Source organism: Camarhynchus parvulus, chromosome 15, assembly GCF_901933205.1.
Source record: "Camarhynchus parvulus chromosome 15, STF_HiC, whole genome shotgun sequence".
Taxonomy (NCBI): Eukaryota; Metazoa; Chordata; class Aves; order Passeriformes; family Thraupidae; genus Camarhynchus; species Camarhynchus parvulus.
Window position 1 is genome coordinate 5,933,202 of NC_044585.1, and position 18,466 is coordinate 5,951,667.

General features: G+C 42.2%; 1 protein-coding gene across 1 annotated transcript; it reads left to right on the forward strand.

Annotated features, from left to right (window-relative positions):
• The first annotated feature begins 578 nt into the window (after positions 1-578).
• UBE2L3 (ubiquitin conjugating enzyme E2 L3) lies at positions 579-18,217 on the forward strand. The gene is made up of 4 exons (XM_030958689.1): positions 579-650; positions 9,013-9,108; positions 12,384-12,570; positions 15,517-18,217. The coding sequence occupies exons 1-4, from the start codon at positions 624-626 to the stop codon at positions 15,669-15,671; spliced, it is 465 nt and encodes a 154-aa protein (XP_030814549.1). The 5' UTR covers positions 579-623; the 3' UTR covers positions 15,672-18,217.
• The last annotated feature ends 249 nt before the right edge of the window (positions 18,218-18,466 follow it).

Here is an 18,466-nt window from a genome sequence, read left to right on the forward strand (position 1 = left end):
GGGCTGCTCAAGGAGAGGCAAGGCCAAGGGGGCTCTCATCTGAGACCAGCCGAGCTGAGGATGGTTCTGTGGTCAGATGCCTCTTGGAAAATCGCCCTTCCCTCTCCCTTCGGAGTGTCTGAAGAAACTAAGAAATAAAGCTTATGTGGGCTCTGAAGAGGACGTGGGCTTGTTTGAGAAAGCCTGTGACTACAGGTGGTTGTAGTCCCCGCCGAGGAAGATGGTACCGAATTTGGGGGATGCACAGTAAATGGAAAAAGGCACAGCGACACTTTTAATTCAGTGACTGATGACTGAAAAGGCACCATCGAGACCTCAGGGCGGCGGGGGCCGGGCCGGGCCGACCCGAGCACAGCCGAGTGCAGCCGAACCGGGCCGAATTGGTCCGGTCCGGTCCGGTCCGGTCCGGTCCGGTCCGGTCCGGTCCGGTCCGGTCCGGTCCGGTCCGGTCCGAGCCGAGCCGAGCCGAGCCGAGCCGAGCCGAGCCGAGCCGAGCCGAGCCGAGCCGAGCCGAGCCGAGCCGAGCGCACGCCCCGCCCCGGCCGCGTACCGCCCCAGGAAGCGCAGGGTTTAGCGGCCGGCCCGCGCCGCGATGCATTGTGGGGCGCAGCAGCAGAGCCAAGATGGCGGCCAGCAGGAGGCTGATGAAGGTAACAGCGCCGGGCAGGGCCGCCGGGCGGGCGGCTCCGGCTCCTGCGGCCGCCCCTCCGCTCCGGCCCCCTCCGGCAGCGCGGGGCCGCCTCCCCCGCCGCTCCCCGGCGGGGCGGCCTCCCTCCGCGCCCCTCGGCGGCGCCCCGCGCCCTCACGGCCGGAGCGGGAGCAGCCGGCAGTCGGGCCGCGGCCGTGAGGGGCCGCGCCGCCCCCCGCCGCCGCCACCCCGCGCTCCGGCAGCGCCCCGCGGAGCCGGCTGCCGCCCGGGGCTGGGCGGGGGCGCTGGGCGGGCGCCGCGGGCCGCCCCGACCCCCTCGTTCGGGGGGCTCCAGGGTGACTAAGCAAAGAGGAAGGGACGGGGGGAAGGAAACGCCGCCGCCCGGGGCCGGGGCATCCCCGGGGCGGCGGGAGGGCTCGGCGGCCCTGCCGGGGGAGGCCTCGGCGGGGAAGCGCCCTCTCCTCCCTCCCTGCGGGGGAAGGTTCGCCGCTCCCCCGCGCTCGCCCCGGTGAGGAACCGTCCCCAGGCGCCCGGGGATGAAATAATTTCGTTTTCGTTGTTTCGGAGAGTAACCTCTTCCTCGTGTGAGTAAGAGGTTTATCACACAGAAACACGGACCTGGGTTCAGAAGTTTCTTCATTCGCTGCGGACGTGGTAATGTTTTTGTCTTCACTCTTTATTTGTTCTGAACCGTGGATGATACTTGGAAATGGAAATTCGGCCCCGGCTGGGCTTTTACCAAGAGCACGTATAGTTTATGGTTAAATACCTCTCGGGATTATGTTTCTTATTATTTTCTTTGAGGAAGAAGGTGCTTCTTACAAGGAAAAGAGTAACCATTGCCCCCAAAGCACACAAATTTATTTTATGTGCTGCATATAATTACCAGTTAACATCCTCTACTGTAAGCAGCGAGGTTTGCCTAGGACACACTACATAGTGGCATAAAATTTATTCATCTGTAAAGTGCTGTTGCAGAATCCAGATTTGCATGCAAAGTGCCTGTGGGGAAATCAATGGACTTTACAGGCCAGTCCTGGGAGGTGGAGGGGAAAAAAGACCCCATAACTGTTGAGCAGTGTTTCAGCATTATTTAAAAACCTGCCCCTGTGGGGTGCAGAGTAACCCTCCACTGGGATTTAACATTCTTGGGTGATTCTGTTAAATATAATCCTTTAATACCAGTTTTACAGCTGGCTTCAAGGCCCTGGACCCCTAGTAGGGCTGGGATTTCACCCGGACATGTTCATGGCGTGTCCTGAAGTTGCATTTCCTTGATGTGCAGATATATGAATAACCACTATAACTTGGGTATTTTGGAGGAAACCAATAGCTCAGTAGTGCTTCTCTAAGACTCATTTTGTTGCTTGAAATATTCTATGGAGCATTTAAAAATGAAATAGTAGATAGATTGTGTGCAGTGTCATTCAGATATATTAAAATCAGTAGTTATAAACCTTTAATTGTCCTTAAGGATCCTGGTGAGATGGAATTCATTTTTTACTTCATTTTTGATAGCTCTATATTTTCTCGGGGCTTTAGTGTCATAATCACCATGTCTGTTGCTTTATACTCAAATAATGTTTCCCTTAGTTTCAGACATGAAGTTAAATGGTTGCTTACTGTTTTTGTAAGACAGTTTTTCTTCCTGTTCTGAAATAACACATTAATTGTTCTAAAGCACATCACAACTACTCTGGTAGGAATAATATATATTTTCTTTTTTTTTTTTTTGTTAATTTTAAATAGAAAATACAAATCTCAAAGGCAAGGAAAGTTGTTCTTAATATTTTCATTTTCTTGCTTTTTAGCCTCCCTGTTCATTTTTACTATACTTCTGAAACACTAGAATTTCAGTCTTTCACTAAAATACACTATAAAGGAGTTTTGATAATGTGATCTTATTTTCTAGAAAATTGATGTGGCAGTTGTTTTTTGGAGGGAGTGGTGTGGGAATGCAGGAGACATTGATAACTTACCTCTTCTATTTTCACTTTTGTTTCTGTTGCCTAATATCCGTGGGTTGTTTGTGTGGGTTTTACACAGTTGAAGAGCTGTGGGCTGCTGTGTCCCACAGCTTGCAGAGGCTGTTAAATCAGCAGCTCCCTTCCTGCTCTGGGGAGTGGAGCAGCCCAGGAGGCTCTGGCTGTGCCATTCATCTCGGCAGGAACAAAGTAGAGCTCTCGTAGGGATGATGTCATCGGGATTGCTGCAGCATGATGTTAAGGTCCAGGCTCACGTGTGTATCAGCCTAATATCACTGCTAAAGCCCCACATTCACAGGTTCACTTTGATTTAAAGTCTTTCACTGTTGAAGTTTTGCAATTGGGAAGAGTCTTTGGGGTGTCTTTGTCAGGGTCTTCAAATGATGAGTGATTATAACTAAAGGAAATAAGTTTTTCACTGTGTCAGTGAATTACCTTTAAAATAATTTAGGATAAGCGTTAACTGGCTTTTCTTTGGGCTAAATAATCAAGCTTGTCTTTGATAAATGAGACTAAACCTTAAACCTTTTATAGTTATATAAAATTAAGCAGTTCCTGTTTCCTTAAGGTCTTGCCAACATTTTGAAGTACTGCATTTTTTCTGGACTCAAGTCATGCATCATAGTTATTCATATTAATCACCATGGCTCAAAGAGACTGGATGCAGTACATCCATAATAACTCACTGGCTGCCTGTAGAAAACTGGGAGTTGTGTCCACTGTCCAGGTGGGAATGGATGCCCTTTTCCACTTGGGGAAGCCATTTGCATCTTCAGTTGACAAACCTCTGTGTGAAACAAACATTACAAATTTTGGTACGTTGTACTTGTACCATTCAATTTTAAACATGAATTCAGGTTATAAAGACAACAGGACTGGCTTGTTATCTGAGGGTGTGTTTGAACAAATCACCTTCCCTAGGCCAAAGAGCTTTTTTATGGCCTCTTTTTGCTGAGCTTTATCCCATCAAATGGTGCCACCTCACTGAAGTCTTGTCCCCTGATTCACAGCAGCTCTATGGAGGTGTGCCCTTCCAGGAGTGCACTCAGCATAGCAAAAACGTGAAATAAACATGGCTAATGACTCATATTCCAGTGACATCCGAGGTGGAGGTTTGATCTGTGAGCCACCATTACACCATTTCAGAGAGCCCCAGTTGTTGAATCCTGGCTCCTTGAGAAACGTGAGCTGGGAAATGAAGCAGGCTTTGTCAAGGATGTGGTGTTGTGGACAGTCAGGGTTAAAACACACAAATATGGAGTGATGATATTTGGGAGAGGATCTAAGGCTTCTCTCTTTGAAGGGGGTACTGGGCTTTCTGGCCCTTTCTCATAGAAAGGAAATTGTCTCAGGCTGTGTGATGGGGAACACAGATCTCCCAGAGATGTGCCAGAGACTTCAAGGGAAAGCTGTGCCCAGTTGCCACCTACTAACATAGAAAAGGCCGTTCCTCATGCTGCATCCATGGCTGAGTGGTGGGGGGTGCACAGGGGAGGCTGCTCTGTGCTGGACACTCACAGTACCTGCAGGGGTAGTGCTGTGTGGAGCTGGGCTGCACCTCCCACAGGGGTCTGGGTGCTCCTGGAGAAGGCTCTGCTGCCCCGGGTGTGGGGCTGGGCCTTCCATGGGGACTGCCTGGGATGGAGCTCAGCTGGCTGGAAGATCCATGCTTTGGTTCCCTAGTTTTTACATGTTCAAAAGTATCTTTAGCAATAGAAATTGAAAATGGATTTAAAGAGTAAATAACACTTCACATAGGAAGTGAGATATGTTGACAATTATTTCAATTTTATTGTTTTTACTCTGCTTCCATAGTTGCATACTCAAACATTTATGCAACTGTTGAACTCCTCCATGATAAAACACAAACATGGGACCACACCCAGGTAGGTGGCCTGCAATCTCCAGGATGCTGTGGTCCTGTAAACACTGTAGTGCTCCCAAATAAAGGGGTTTTAAACAGCTCTGATACTTGAAAAATAATTCTAAATTCATCCAAACTTCAGTTCTTAGTAGCAAGGGAAATATGGTTTTGAGCAACATATGATTGTACTTAGGCAGAAGTGAGAATATGGATGCATTTTCACTTTTTGAAACTGACAATTGACAAAAGAATTTTTAATTAAATTAAAATACTTTACCAAAAAGTCAAATTGCTCAGTCAATAAGATGTGAGTATACAGGGTTGTAATGTTGCAAAGAAAATTTACTGCTGATTCTTAAGAGAACTAAATTCTGTTTCTGTTTTTGGTTGGATTAGTGATGGAATTTTTTGTGTGGTAGAATCAGATTTTAAGGTGTTTTAAGAGTTCTCTGTACTGTTAATCCAGAAAGTGAAACTGGCCAGTTCCTGATAAGTGTTTTGGATCCTGTTTGACTTACAGGCATTTTTATAGCTAATGTATTCATAAACGGGTAAATGTAAGTTGTAATGATGATTTAGGGTTCTTTCAGGAGGCTTTCGGTTTTATTTGTGAATTTAATAGTATTCTGGGCTTGATGCAGAACTTACTCAAATCAGTATGAGCTCTTACACTTATTCCCATATTCTGGGATTGCACTCTTACAAGTATTTGCCTTCGCTGCATTTTCCTGTCTGGCTTGGGTTTTTAGAGAAGTCCCAAAACTTGAAAGATGTGTGGACAAAACAGTTACAGTTTTTTTTAAAGATTTAGCTACATTTTAAGCTGGTGCCACTTTTCTTTCTACTTGAAAACGTTTAATTTTTGATTTGAACAACCCAAATGATTACACAGTATTGAAAATTACAATTTTAACCCTTTAATGGTTATATATGAGAAGTATTATGTACTTTTATGACTACCTTCAGCATGATATGCTTGAAGATCAGGTACCACCTCTGAAACAGTGTTTTCTCCATTTCATGTGCTGTGTATAACACTTTGTCTGAACATTTCCAAATTACAAACATCATGTCTCAAGAGAGCCCCATGAACATTCTGACATTTCGGTTTTTCAAGTGGATAAACCAATGCAGCAAGGTCACATGCAAGGTTGATAAAGGAGTGGGGAATGAAGATTGATTTAAATTCTTACTGCAGTCATCTAACCTTTAGTTACGCTCCTCCTGTGCTCCTTTAATTATGTTACTTGACAAAATTAAGGGGTGGAGGACAACAAAAGGAATTAATCTATTTACTGTCTGCCTAGACTCATAAGTATTACTTTGAAATAAATATCTGGACTGTATCTTTTTACCTCAAAGTAGTTTTTGTCCCTTTGGAGTTGCTCAAGCCCGTGTAAATGTATTGTTAGCTTTTAATCTGTGCTGCTTGAAAGCATTTAGTAGCTCGTTCACTTTTTTAACAGTACTTGTATACTGCAGTGTCTGCCTGCATAGCCCTGAGGCAGTTAGATCTTTATTATGGGTTTTGGCAGTTGCCAGAAGGACAAAAAACCAAAACAACCTCCTCTCACAGCCTTAAATTGTGCATGGTGAAGGTCCTACCACTCCTGAAAGCTCGGCTTGGGTAGTGTTACACTGCCCTTGTGGGGAAAAGCTGTTTGTGAAGAGCTCCAGCACGGAGTCATTTGGAGTGACTTACTGAAACACTCCTAGTATAAGAAAAGTAATTTCTAGTACAGCATTCAGTCTGTCTAAGGCCGTGGTTCAGGTGTGTGCCCTGCTGAGGTGGCTGCATTGTCCCTGACCTCTGCAGCCCTGGCTGCGTGTGAGGCACGGAGCTGCTGCTGCCCCTTTATCCCCGGCTGTCCCTGCGCAGCTGCCGCCTCCTCCCGCGGGAGAAGGGCGCAGCACAGGCCTGACACACTCCACTCATTGCCACAGCTTTGCTTTTGGAAGTGGTTTCCTGCAAAGGCCTCTCATGACATTTTAAAGAGGAAGATGGCCTGAATAATTTTTGTTTAGTTCTGTAGTGCCTCTGTACAGTTTAATTCCCTCTCTCATATGGTGGGCTTGAGAAAAAGTGGGAAACAATTTGCATATTTATTTTAACTTTTCACTGATGGCACACAAAGTTTTACAATTTTATAATTATCTCTGTATGGGATTCCTGCATTTCTTAATTCACCATCCAATCTTTTAACCTGAATCTAACTATAAAATGTAGGTGTTTAATTTTCCAGCAATGTGAAGCTACACTTTTCTGATTTGTGTTAGTTTAATAATATACCTGAATTATAGAATCATAGTCCTTCCTTTTTTTTTTGCATCTGGACAATTGTTCTCTGGGCCAGCAGCAGTACAGTGCTGTAGTCTGAACCTGGGACAAAAGCTCCTGGAAGCTGCAGTCCCACTGAGCATAATGGGGGAGATTTCTGTCATATGCATAATGTTTTTACTATAGTAACTAGAAAATAGTCTAAACCCATTTTCCTTGCCTTCTTTTAGAATGAAGGCACTCGTGATGATGCACATTTATTTATGCTTAAATGCCTACTGCTTGATTAGCTTATGTTGTTCCCAGTGTTTGATGTGTTACATGTAGTGTGGAATGGAATTTGTTCCTTTTCCATGCTGTGGGCAGTGCTTTGCCAGGACCTCACAGGTCTGTATGTGACGGGAGGGAGCAGCAAACTCAGTTCAGAGCAGGTCCCTGCCCCTGTCAGGACCCGCCCAGCTCTCCCTGAGCTGCTGCTTTGTGCAGGAGCACTCACAGTAAGGCACCGTGGGGATTTGCACTCTGAGTGTTGGTAAAGCACCTCTTAGAGCTGCAATCATAAAGGTTATTTTCTTTTGAATATTTTGGTTTGCTCTCTATCCCTATAAATATGACTCATGGGATTATTGGGGGGTGGTTATGTTTTCCTGCTCTAAGGAAATAGGATAATCCTCTTAGCTCTTTAAAAGAACCACCCAAACTGTCTGTGACATTGCATAAATCGAGCAGCAGTGGAATTTGGGGATTAATCCATGGGTCTAGACTAAAAAGTCAGTGTTAGTGTCATGAAGATAGTGTTAGGCATCAATTCAGTATCCAAGGCTCCAAGGTTAAACTTCTGTGTTCAGGGTATGCTCTTGCTTTAGTAGGTGCAGTGGGCAGGAATATAAATGTTCATTTGCTGATATGTGGCTGTAGTGATTTTTGTTTCACATGCATTTGGAATTCTCGTTTTCCCTTTGGGTTTGAATTTTATCATGATGCTGAATTTGTGCAAGAGGTTACTGCAAGTGTTAAATCTGCCAGTCAAGTGCAGGAGGGTTTGATCCAAGATGAACTTAGAGCTATTTTGGAAGACAAACCATGGACAGCACTTGTAGCAGGAAAACTGATTGGTTTTGTTTTTCATTGTGTAGTGTCTTTGCTTTTAATTGGTGGGTTTATCATAATTATATCCAGCCTAATTTTGCAAGACACCTGCACCCAGTGCAGAGCTGGGCACTCTCAGAGCACCCTAGTGCTGCTGGATAAGCAACATTTTTCCTAACCTATGCAGCCACCAGGCATGTGCTGCAGTTTTGAAAGCACTGGGAAACTTTTATGTTTTGCTGTGGATGATTTTTGAATTCATATTTCATTAAATTCTCTTTAAAGATAAAATGGCAGAGTTCAACCCCAAAGGACTGTAATTGTTGTGGAGGAAATAAAAGTGGAACCTTGAGGTGTTTCTTTTGAGGTCTTATGAAATACTCCAGGAAGCAGTCTCTACAGTAGGGCTTATATGTCATTTTAAATATAAAAATGCTGAAATACTTATTTTGGTGATACCTAGTTCACAAACTGATTAAAAATAGTTTGGCTGGTGCAGAGAGATAACCTTGCTCAAGACTGATACAGCTTTAAAGAGAGGAATCCTAATGTGTACTGTGAACTTTGAGGTACTAAACAGAGAGAAAGCTGAATCTTTTCAAGTTACTGCTCTAAACAAGGCTTGATTGATATTTTTCTGGGTTTGGATCAATTTAAGCTGTTCATGCAGGAATTTGCTCATTTTCAGTTGAAATAATTGGCCTGTTCATTGGTTTTATCCTTGTTTAAAACTATTATGAAATAGTTCTTCCAAATCACTGCTCTCCTTCACACAAGCTCTAAGATGCATTTTATTTCTGCACCTCACAGTATTGTCAATAGGCTGTTACCAAAGGCACTGATTTATATTTGAGATAAACTACATTTAAAAATGGTTTTCTTTTAAAACTTCTGCTTCATTGTGTCTATAATGATGTTAATAACAAAACATTTTTGTGTTTTCCTTACATATCAGAAAACGAGTTTTAGTATCTCATCTCAGAGAATTTTACTTTTTACAGGTGCAAAATTTTATTTCCTGTTTGTGTGGGTTGCTACACCACTAATTAAAGAAAACCACATTGACCTTTAAGCGTTTTGAAAAATTTGAGCATCTTGCTTAATCCAGTTATTAACTTACACTTTAACACTTTGCTTTGCTTTTCAGGAGCTTGAAGAAATTCGCAAATGTGGAATGAAAAACTTCCGTAATATCCAGGTTGATGAAGCTAATTTATTGACCTGGCAAGGGCTTATTGTTCCTGTGAGTATAGACTATTCCTTATGAGCTTTAAAATAAAATGAGGATCATTTGTATCTCATAAATCCAGAGCTCAGTAGTGCTGCTGGTGACCATGAAATAATTCGTTGTTGTGGGCCTGGGCTGACATGTGGCTGGAGCTCTGTGGTGGCACTGGGCTGCTGGGAGAGGTGTTGGAAGGGGAAGCAGTGAAGTTTGCTTTTACATTAAGCCTAAAGTACAAAATCTACATGATCATAGGAAAAAGAAAGGATGTATGAAATACTTTCACTCCTTAATATGTACTTTTTAAAATTTACTAGGTTTATTACTAGGATAACGCTGAGTATTGGGAAAAATTTGATGCAAGGAAAAGGTTTGGATTTTCTGAAGTGAGCTCTTTAAAAGAAAGTAGTATCTTTGTTTAGGCATTAGTTAGTGCCAAAATAAACTTACTTTACTTAATTTTTTTTAAAAAAGCACTACAGTCTTCTTAGGGCATGTTTGATTGAAGTAGATAACCATTTTATTAGTCAAATAGAGAGGGATTTGTTATGAAGGAGAAGGCAGAAAATGTGATGTGTTGATTTCTTGGTTGAAAGTCACTTGGATTTTCACCTCTTGTATTTCCCACAGCTGTGGGCCACAGCAGTGGGAAATGGCTGGCTAAGAGCTATTTTTAGTCTGCAGCAATAGGGGATGGGCCATGGGGGCAGCAGTTGTGGTTTTCTGTGGGTGGTGCCAAAAAGCCTCCCCAAGCAGTGTAAGTCTGTCTTTTTATTGTATGAGTAAGACTTTGAGCCATCTCTGCAGTGCCTGTGCCTGGTTAGTCAGAGGCTGCTCTGGAGCTCACATGGCACAGGCTGAGGTAATGGCTGGGTGGGTACACTTTAAATGCTCTGGAATACATTGAGTTTGCTGTTTACTTACATGCCTGCAAGTGATTCCTTGCAGCGGCTGACACTGCTCCTGCAAACAAAGCAAGTGGGATCTGACACTGAAATTTGACAGAGCTGAGGAACAACTCCCTTTAATCAGTCACTTTGTGGTTCATGTGTAACAGTTTAGTGCTTTGATAACACTTTGAAGCAGTATAAAGTTGGTAAATATGACTAATAAAACAAAACAAACAAAATACTTGTTTATTCCTGTTAAGATTAGGAATGTGTGGTGTACAGCAGCTATTTTTAACAGTTTCTGCTCGACTGAGGATGAGCATGGTGTTTGTTTTGCAGGGCTTTGCAGCATCACAAGTGTTTAAATGTTGGTGCAGTGAACTGTGCTCCAGACCTGCCTTTTGATTTGTAATATGTCCTGTTACAGGGGAAATAGCCTCAGATTCCCTGCTGGTATAGTTAAGGAGGGATTTTGTTATGAAATTACACTTCCTATAATAATTTCAAATTTATTGTGTTCAAAGAGTAGTGTAAGTTTTTATTCTGAGGTTATGCTATAGATGTTTTAGTGTTACTGTCTCTAGCTATTTTTGGTACCAGAGTTGATGGCTTATAAGTGCAATACATGAGCTTATTAAAAGTTAAACTTTTTTCTCTGTGTTTTTGCTTCACATGCTGTTACCATTTTAGCAAATGTTCTTACTTAGGGTTTAAAGACATATACTTCAGTAGGACTAACCAGTTACTGATTATTAAATGCTATAACTGGGCATTTCTTTGTCAGCTGCTTAATGAAGGCGTGAAAGATAATGCTTATTATTTTTAATAGTGTTCATACAGAATTACTGTGAAAGATAATGTAAAGGTCAGCTGTGAAGCTTTAAAAGCCCTCATTTGTAACATATTTTGTTCTTCAGAACAAATGTTAGTTTTTAAGGGTGTTCACTCAATTGAGAGGCAAATTGAAGATAGCTGGTCAACTTCTTTTCCTGTTCTAAATTGTAGAATGAAGTAGTTTGTGTCCTGTGGGTGGCCAAGGTACACTGTTTGTTTGATTTCAACATCAAAGCAAGACTGTAGCCCAGGCTCCTTGTTCATGTAAGAGGCACAGTGAAGAAAATGGATATTTTTAAGGCAGGTCACTTCTTGTGTCAGTTCACTGAACATCCTCACAAATTACAGCACATGATGAGGAAAGAACAATTGAGCTATGGGGGAAGAGGGCAGTGACTGTCTAAGTTGTCACCACCACCACAAGTTATTAGTTCAACTTCCAAAGCTTAGGATTGTTTGGGTAAAAAGTGATTTTAAAGCCACTGTAGTTGCCTCTCCCCCTGGCAGAAACTGTGCTGTATTTCTTACAAACACACAACCAAATTCTTCACATGGATGAACCTAAAATTAAGTAGTTTTTGTTGACAAATATTTTAATAGAACACTCCCCATCCCCAAGTATTGATAAATTCTGGAGTGGAATTGATTGCAGGGAAGGGTCTGGTTGCTAATGAAGAATGTGTGTGATTATACTTTACACCAACTGGAAACTCTCATCCTTTGATTCTTGTTCTCACAGTGTTTGGAAAGGCTTCATTCCATAGTTACTGTTATCAGTGCAGAATGGTATTTTCATAGGCTTTAAATGTAGCAGTGGTTTATTTTTGTTCTGCCTCTCTTGTGCAGTATCTGAAGCATCAGTATCAATAGTCTAACAGGTTTTTCTTAGTGAAATTCTGGGCATTGTTTTTTCTGTTTCAGCATGAAGAACTGCTTTGCTCACTTCACAGTTCTCTCATCCTGCTCCTTCAAAACTGATCTGATAAGAGTGGGTGCTAAAACTGCATACAAATTCAGAATGTTCTCATCAGCAAACACAGTGAATATCTATCTTTAGTACCAATGAATGCTCAGCAGATTTTTGTGTAGTCAGCACAAAAACATTCTCGAAACATTTAGGGAGATCTGACAAACCAAATTGCTTTGCTGTTCATGCCACCATGTTGTGAGATCACAAAATAACTGATCAGAAACCCACTTCCCTTGTCATGCTTGCTGTTTGTGTCTTGGAAAGGCTTTACTATGTTTTTTGAAACATAAAACTCCTTACTAGAGAGGGCCTTGAGTTGGATGTAAATGGAGCTGGATATGCTTTCTTACCCATAGAAATGTCAGAAATGTAGGACAATGGCAACCTGCTTTTTCCAGGGTGGATGCAAACTTGCAGCTTGTATTGCCTCTCACATGGGTTTTGATATTTCCTGACACATAAACCTGGCAGTAGTGTTGGTAAAATGCCTTTCAAAGAGGTCATTGAAGAGATCAATGAAATCCAAGTCTGTAGATGCTGCTGTTCACTTGTGTCCATTAGCATGTGCCACATTCTTGACATCTGCCTTCTTGTTGCAGGACAATCCTCCATATGATAAAGGAGCCTTCAGAATTGAAATCAACTTCCCAGCAGAATATCCATTCAAACCTCCTAAGATTACATTTAAAACAAAGATCTATCACCCTAACATCGATGAAAAGGGGCAGGTTTGTCTGCCAGTAATTAGTGCTGAAAACTGGAAGCCAGCAACCAAAACTGACCAAGGTAGGACTCCGTATGGAGAAAGAACTGGGTATTGAGAAACTTTGTAGTGTTTGAATTTAAAGCTAATAATGTTTCACTTGTCAGTTTCCCAATGCTCTGAGGATATATTCATTGTAAGGTTTGTGTCATGAATCATGTGTTGAGCACAGAGTACAATTTGTGGAACCTCATTTTGTTACAGGAATGGGAGGTACTGGCACTGAAGTGGCATTTCCACCTCCAGGAAACCACAAAACTCTTCATGACTAAGGAGTTTATTAAGGAAGTGTCCTCAGCATACTTTAAAATTTTGCTGGTGGTTTGTGTGGGGGTTATGCTGTGTTTCTTTTTAAACAGTGATTTTAGAATCCAAAGCTGTTCAGTAAATTCCTGGATGTTTGAAAGACAAGGTCTAAAACCTCAAGGCTCTGTATATTTTATAATCTGCCATGTGGTTCAGTGATTTGAACATATGGCTTGAAATATCATGGGAGTCATAAACAAAATCTGAGATGATACCACAGATTAACTTGTAGTTCTTAAAAGATCATTGCTGTCAGGCTTGCTGTGTAGAGTGTCTTTGATAAGAATCTAAATATTGTAAGGAAAAAAGTTTTGTCATATTCTGTGGCAGACTTAAGTGTAATATAAGTAAGGTTTTTTCCTGTTGTTGGGCTGAGAACTTTGTGTTGTCTGGCAGGTAATGATTAGTTGGGTATTAAGCTTTTATTATTATACATAATAATAGAAAGCAGACATCCTTGCACAAAATGGTTCTTTTTAAAGAGTATTAATTCAAATGAGTAGCAGTTTAGGGCAGTGCTAGAGCTTCAGTGACACTGAAGTATCTTGTTCCATAAGAGAAAATACTTCTCCCTTCCAGGCTCTTCTTAAAGGGTTTTTTCACATGATCTGTGTTCCTGATAGGGAACAATGCTGTACTTAAGATATTTTTTTCTGTTCGTCCCTGTATGCTAAAGAAAGTACTTCTGGTTGTGTGATCTTGCCCAAAGACAAAACAGGAAAATTGCAGTTGTTTTAGAAGAGGTGAAGCAGCTGAATGTTGGTGAAAATGGAGGTGGCAGCAGAGAGAACCTGTGAAATAGGACTGCTGAGAGCTTAGATTCGTTGTAGATGTATCCCTGATTTTACAAGACAAAGGCCCTCAGGAGAGAGGAGATGGAAAGAACATGTGGAAGGTTTCTGTTCTGTTCCACACCTGAGCAGCTGTCTTGGTGCTATCAGCCTTTGCTAGTTAACTAAAGGACTTACATGTCTCTACCCAGCTTGAAAAACAAGCTGTCATTAGCTGGAACTACTGAAACAATTGTTTCCATGCAGAAAATAGTCAGTGTCTCCCTGAGGAGTAGCAATTCTCTTTTTATCTGAGAGACTGAATAAAAGCTGTGCTAAAATCAGAATTTGGAACCAGTCCTGGCTATCAAAATATTGCAAATCTCTCATGGTCTGCTGTGTTGTAGTTTTTTGTTTGTCTTAACTCTTTCTTCAAGTTGTTTTAATGCCAACATCTGTTGTTACTGCATGGTTGTATGAACCTGTGACAATGTTACTAAAACCCTGCTTAAATGTCTATTCCTTTTCCTTCAGATTTCTTCTTCACTGAAAAATCACTCCTAGCTTTTCTCACTGAAATAATGTGACATCATTAGTACAGCATCAATGTGATTGGTTTTGCTCACAGAGGGGTCAAAAAAGTGAAGCAATTAAGTTCATCATAAATCACTAACTTACCTTTTGCATACTAAATGTGCATCTTACTGCTGCACTTTTTGTTAATTTATGCTTAATATTAAAAACAACTGTTCATGGCAGGATAGTTTTCAAACTCTGTGGCTATTGAGGCAGCTCCTGTTCTGCCAGGCCTGTTTTTTCTGGCTTGTTATAGTTACTAAGGTTATTGAACACACATTTTCTCTGTAGGTTTTTGCATGCTTTGCTCAGTGAGAAGGGATTGCCACTCAGTGTTTCTGCTGTTTTCAGCAATGTGATGGCAGTTGTTGTAGGCCAGGACTGGTGAGTTACTGTGAAGGAAGCTGGTATCAATTCTGCATTCCTTAGATAGTTTGTTGCAGTTTAAACTTGGACTTGTGGTAAGAAATGCTTTTGTGTAGCAGTTTAGAGACAAATGTCGGATTTGAGCGTAGCTTTGAGTATTTGTTTTGAGGATCAGTGCCCCAAACAAAGCCACTCTCGTGTTCCAGCATCTGCTGGAGTGACCAGCATTGTATGAACTTGCATTCCTGCCCAGAGAAAAATGTAGCAGTGAATGGCACTGTGGGGTGTGAGGTTCACTGTGTAAATGTCAGGTGTACTTCCATTTCCTGAAGAGTGACTTTTCTTCAGTAAGTGACAGGGACATTGGTGACGTTGCTGTGAGCACCTTGCCATTCTCACCCTGTTGTTTGCCCAGTACATCTCTACTGGTGGCTGCCTTGGGAAGTTGAGAGTGAAGGGAAGACATGCCTGCTGTTCATAGATGTAAGAATCACAGGGAAATAAAGCTGGGAAAAAAAGGTTTCCAGAAGAGGGTCAGTCACAGCTGCGTCCCTGTGACAGGTGCTGGGAAATGCTTCATGGTGCAAATTCCATCTTCATCAAATCCCTTCAGGGAACCTGTCTGAGGACTTTGATTCGTTCTCAGCCATAGGAGAGGATTTTAGGTGAGATGCCAGTTACATGGGAAATGATTTGTAGTGCACTTTGGTCTCTATTCATGTTGATTTTGTTTACAAATACGATTTTCTGGTGTTCATTCATGGTCATTGAGCTAAATCTTGGCATATCACTGCAGCTTACTCACACCCTGTGCTTGAAAAGGCCCGAGATTTATGGGGATGTATTTAAATGCAGTTAAAGCTCTTTCCTTACAGGGGAATTTTGCTTACATTTTGATTTTGAAAAATTACCCATCTAAGTCTCTGACAGTGTTTATACTTCTTTTGACAGTAATCCAGTCCCTCATAGCACTGGTGAATGATCCACAGCCCGAGCACCCCCTCCGGGCTGACCTAGCTGAAGAATACTCTAAGGACCGTAAAAAATTCTGTAAGAACGCTGAAGAGTTTACAAAGAAATATGGTGAAAAGCGACCAGTGGACTAAAATCTGACACAAGTGCTGTCAGCAACCTATGATAGAAGATCGGAGCAGTGCATTTGAGACACCCCGTAAAGCAGGACTCTATGGAAAATTGACAAGTGCCACCTTTCGGTGTGAACTTGTGGCTGTTACTAACTTTCTACAGTTTTCTTAATCAAAAGTGGGCTAGGTAACCTGTAAAGAAAGGATTAAAATTTAAGATGTTCTAGTTCTGCTTTCTTTGTTTAAAAATCACTGCTTCAATATACTTTAAAGTATGCTGTTTTCTTTTTCTTGTCAGAATTTATCAAAAATATCTTAGACTTATATTCTGCCCTTAAATTGAAAAGGTTGTGGCTGTCATTTCTTATTTTTCCTTGCAGTTCCCACTATCTTGAGTTCATTCATTGAATTTTAACCCCCTCCTCAAAGTGATGTCTTAGGAAAAATATCCCAGTTCCAGCAGAAAATGATTGAGTGTTTGGCAGTTTCGTTTACTTTTCTTTCTAAATGTTGCACTGTGCTTTGTGGGACTTGTTGCAAGTTCCCCTGAACTTCAGTTTGTAACATAATAAACAAAATCCAACCCACAAAACCAATCAGAAATAATGTCTGGGTCTGATGTAAATCTGGCCAATGTCTATTAAATGGGGAAACCCAAGTTTTTGTGTGCATCATTGAATTAGAATACGGCTTAAGTTCTGCTCTTGGAAAACTTTGGGAAAAAAATCTGTAGTAGTAGAATGTGATTGCAAACTTCCTTCACTTCTATCTTTAATACCTATGCAGAGTAGTGGGAAACATGCACAGAACAACATTGCAACCAATCCAGGAGAGTTCCAGAAATTGGGGACCAAGAGGTACCAAAGTGACAAACTGTCTTTTGAATTTAAAATCATTATTTTGGAAACGTTAATTTTGAATTCAAGAACTAAATCTGACAGCACTGCTGTCCTCTCTGAACGTTTTCCCTCAGAATGCGTCAGGAGCATCTGTGTTTGTGGGAGGGCCCTAGGGCTGCTCCCAGCCCCAGCACGGCTGCCAGGCCAGGCCTGAGCTAAGGTGGGGCAGAGTGTGCTTGGCTGCTGCTGCTGCTGTGTTCAGCACAGGGGCAGGGCTGCAGTGAGTGCTCAGTGTCAGTCAGTCCATCAGCTTTGTCAGGCAGAGCCATCCTGCGGCTGCCCTGGGGCACTCCTGTGCATGCTGAGGGAAATGAGAGGGAGCCTTTCCCCTCAGAGCTGAGCATCCTTTGCCTGTCTCTGCTGCTTCTGCTGCCTTTCCTCCCCAGCCCAGAGCGTGATCCTAGCTCCACAGTCAAACTGCCACACAGTCAACCTGCTGTATCCCCTTCTGCAGCTGGGCTCTGCTACTGAGTGAATGGATTATTTCCAGAAATCCATCGGTATCTGGGAGCACATATCATTTTGATGTGCAGGAAGCTGAGTTGAAATAACCCTGACACCTAGGTGGTTGCCTATACTCCTAAATTCAGTTTTAATGCAGCCTCTGCCTTTGCAACCTTTCAGAACTAGTGTGTCAAGCAGTAGATCTCTCTTGGTTTTAAATGTCTTGTGTATTTGCTATTTCCTTATTCGTCCCTGTCCTTTGGCTTTCATTTCCAATTTAGTGTAAACAATGACAGCCCAGTACCTCACCTCTGTTGAAAGTAAATTTTTTTATGAGTTAGGGAGCTAAGAAATTTTATGTTTTAAGTGTTCTTAGACAGATTCTTTGGCAGGTAAATAAAGTTAAACCACATTCACCTTATTTACGGAAACTTGCATTTCCTAAGTGTTTTCAGGCTTGTGAGAGCACTATTACCAAATTTTCACATCTTTGTGTCTTCATTTGCAGAAAGTTGGTACTGATTTTGTTTCGTTCACGCTCACTCAGATTCATAATAAAATAATGCCAAATTATCTGTCAAACTGAAGTGTGTAACTTCTGCATCACCCGAGTCACTGTACCTTTGATCATGTCTGTTGGCATGGAAACTTACCATCCTCTAAATTTTATTTGAAACAAAACTGTAGCACTAGTTTGCTGCCCTCGTTGCTACTCAATAGTTACTCTGTGGTTGTAAAGCCTCTCAGGTCAAAGACTGCGCCCGTCTGCCTGGCTGTGACCGGATGCCGCGGGAAGGGACGGAAGGGCCGCGGTGCCCGCGGGAGCAGTGGCTGAGCCGCGCCAGCCGCTCCCCTCCAGCTGCAGAGCTCACACGAAGACAGATCTCGCTATCAGTTCTCTTGGTGTGTTCTTCATAGTCCAATTGCTAAACTGTGAGACGTGTAAACAAAGTGCTGGTGCGTGCCTGGGGCGGCCTCTGAACAAAGGGATCTGGCACCTGTGTGGCTGAAGGCTGAGGAGGAGAAATCCAAGTGTGAAGTCCTAGGATAACTCAGGAAATCAAGCTCTTGTTCTCTCTGGTTCCCTAAGCCATGCTGAATTTTAAACGTGCAGTTGAACATCCACAATGAAAGCAGCGCACTGGTGAAACTACACCCAGGAGTACTGGTATAGGCTTTCTGCAAGTCCATTCTGCTACCCTAATAAAAATTGCTCTCAAAGGCTTTGTGGCATGGTTTTATTTTCACAGAGGTGTGGGAATTAACTGGGATTGTGGTAGTGTTTTAATTTCAACTCGGGTTGTCTTTAAAGCTTTCACAGAACTACTGAGAATTTTCCTTATCTCCCTATATTTTATGTAATTGAAAGGTTCCTTATTGAATAGTCTTTTAGTAGTTCATTATTCATTTCACTAATTAAGCATAAATTTGGGGTTTAATGCTCTTCATTTAAAAATAATGAATTTACAAAAC

What these genes read in the sequence shown, in the direction of transcription:
- UBE2L3 (XM_030958689.1), top strand. Translation starts at nt 624, where the DNA reads ATGGCGGCCAGCAGGAGGCTGATGAAG. An exon ending in GGCAAGGGCTTATTGTTCCT is followed by an intron (nt 9,109 to 12,383) that starts GTGAGTATAGAC and finishes TTCTTGTTGCAG; the next exon opens with GACAATCCTCCATATGATAA. An exon ending in AGCAACCAAAACTGACCAAG is followed by an intron (nt 12,571 to 15,516) that starts GTAGGACTCCGT and finishes TTCTTTTGACAG; the next exon opens with TAATCCAGTCCCTCATAGCA.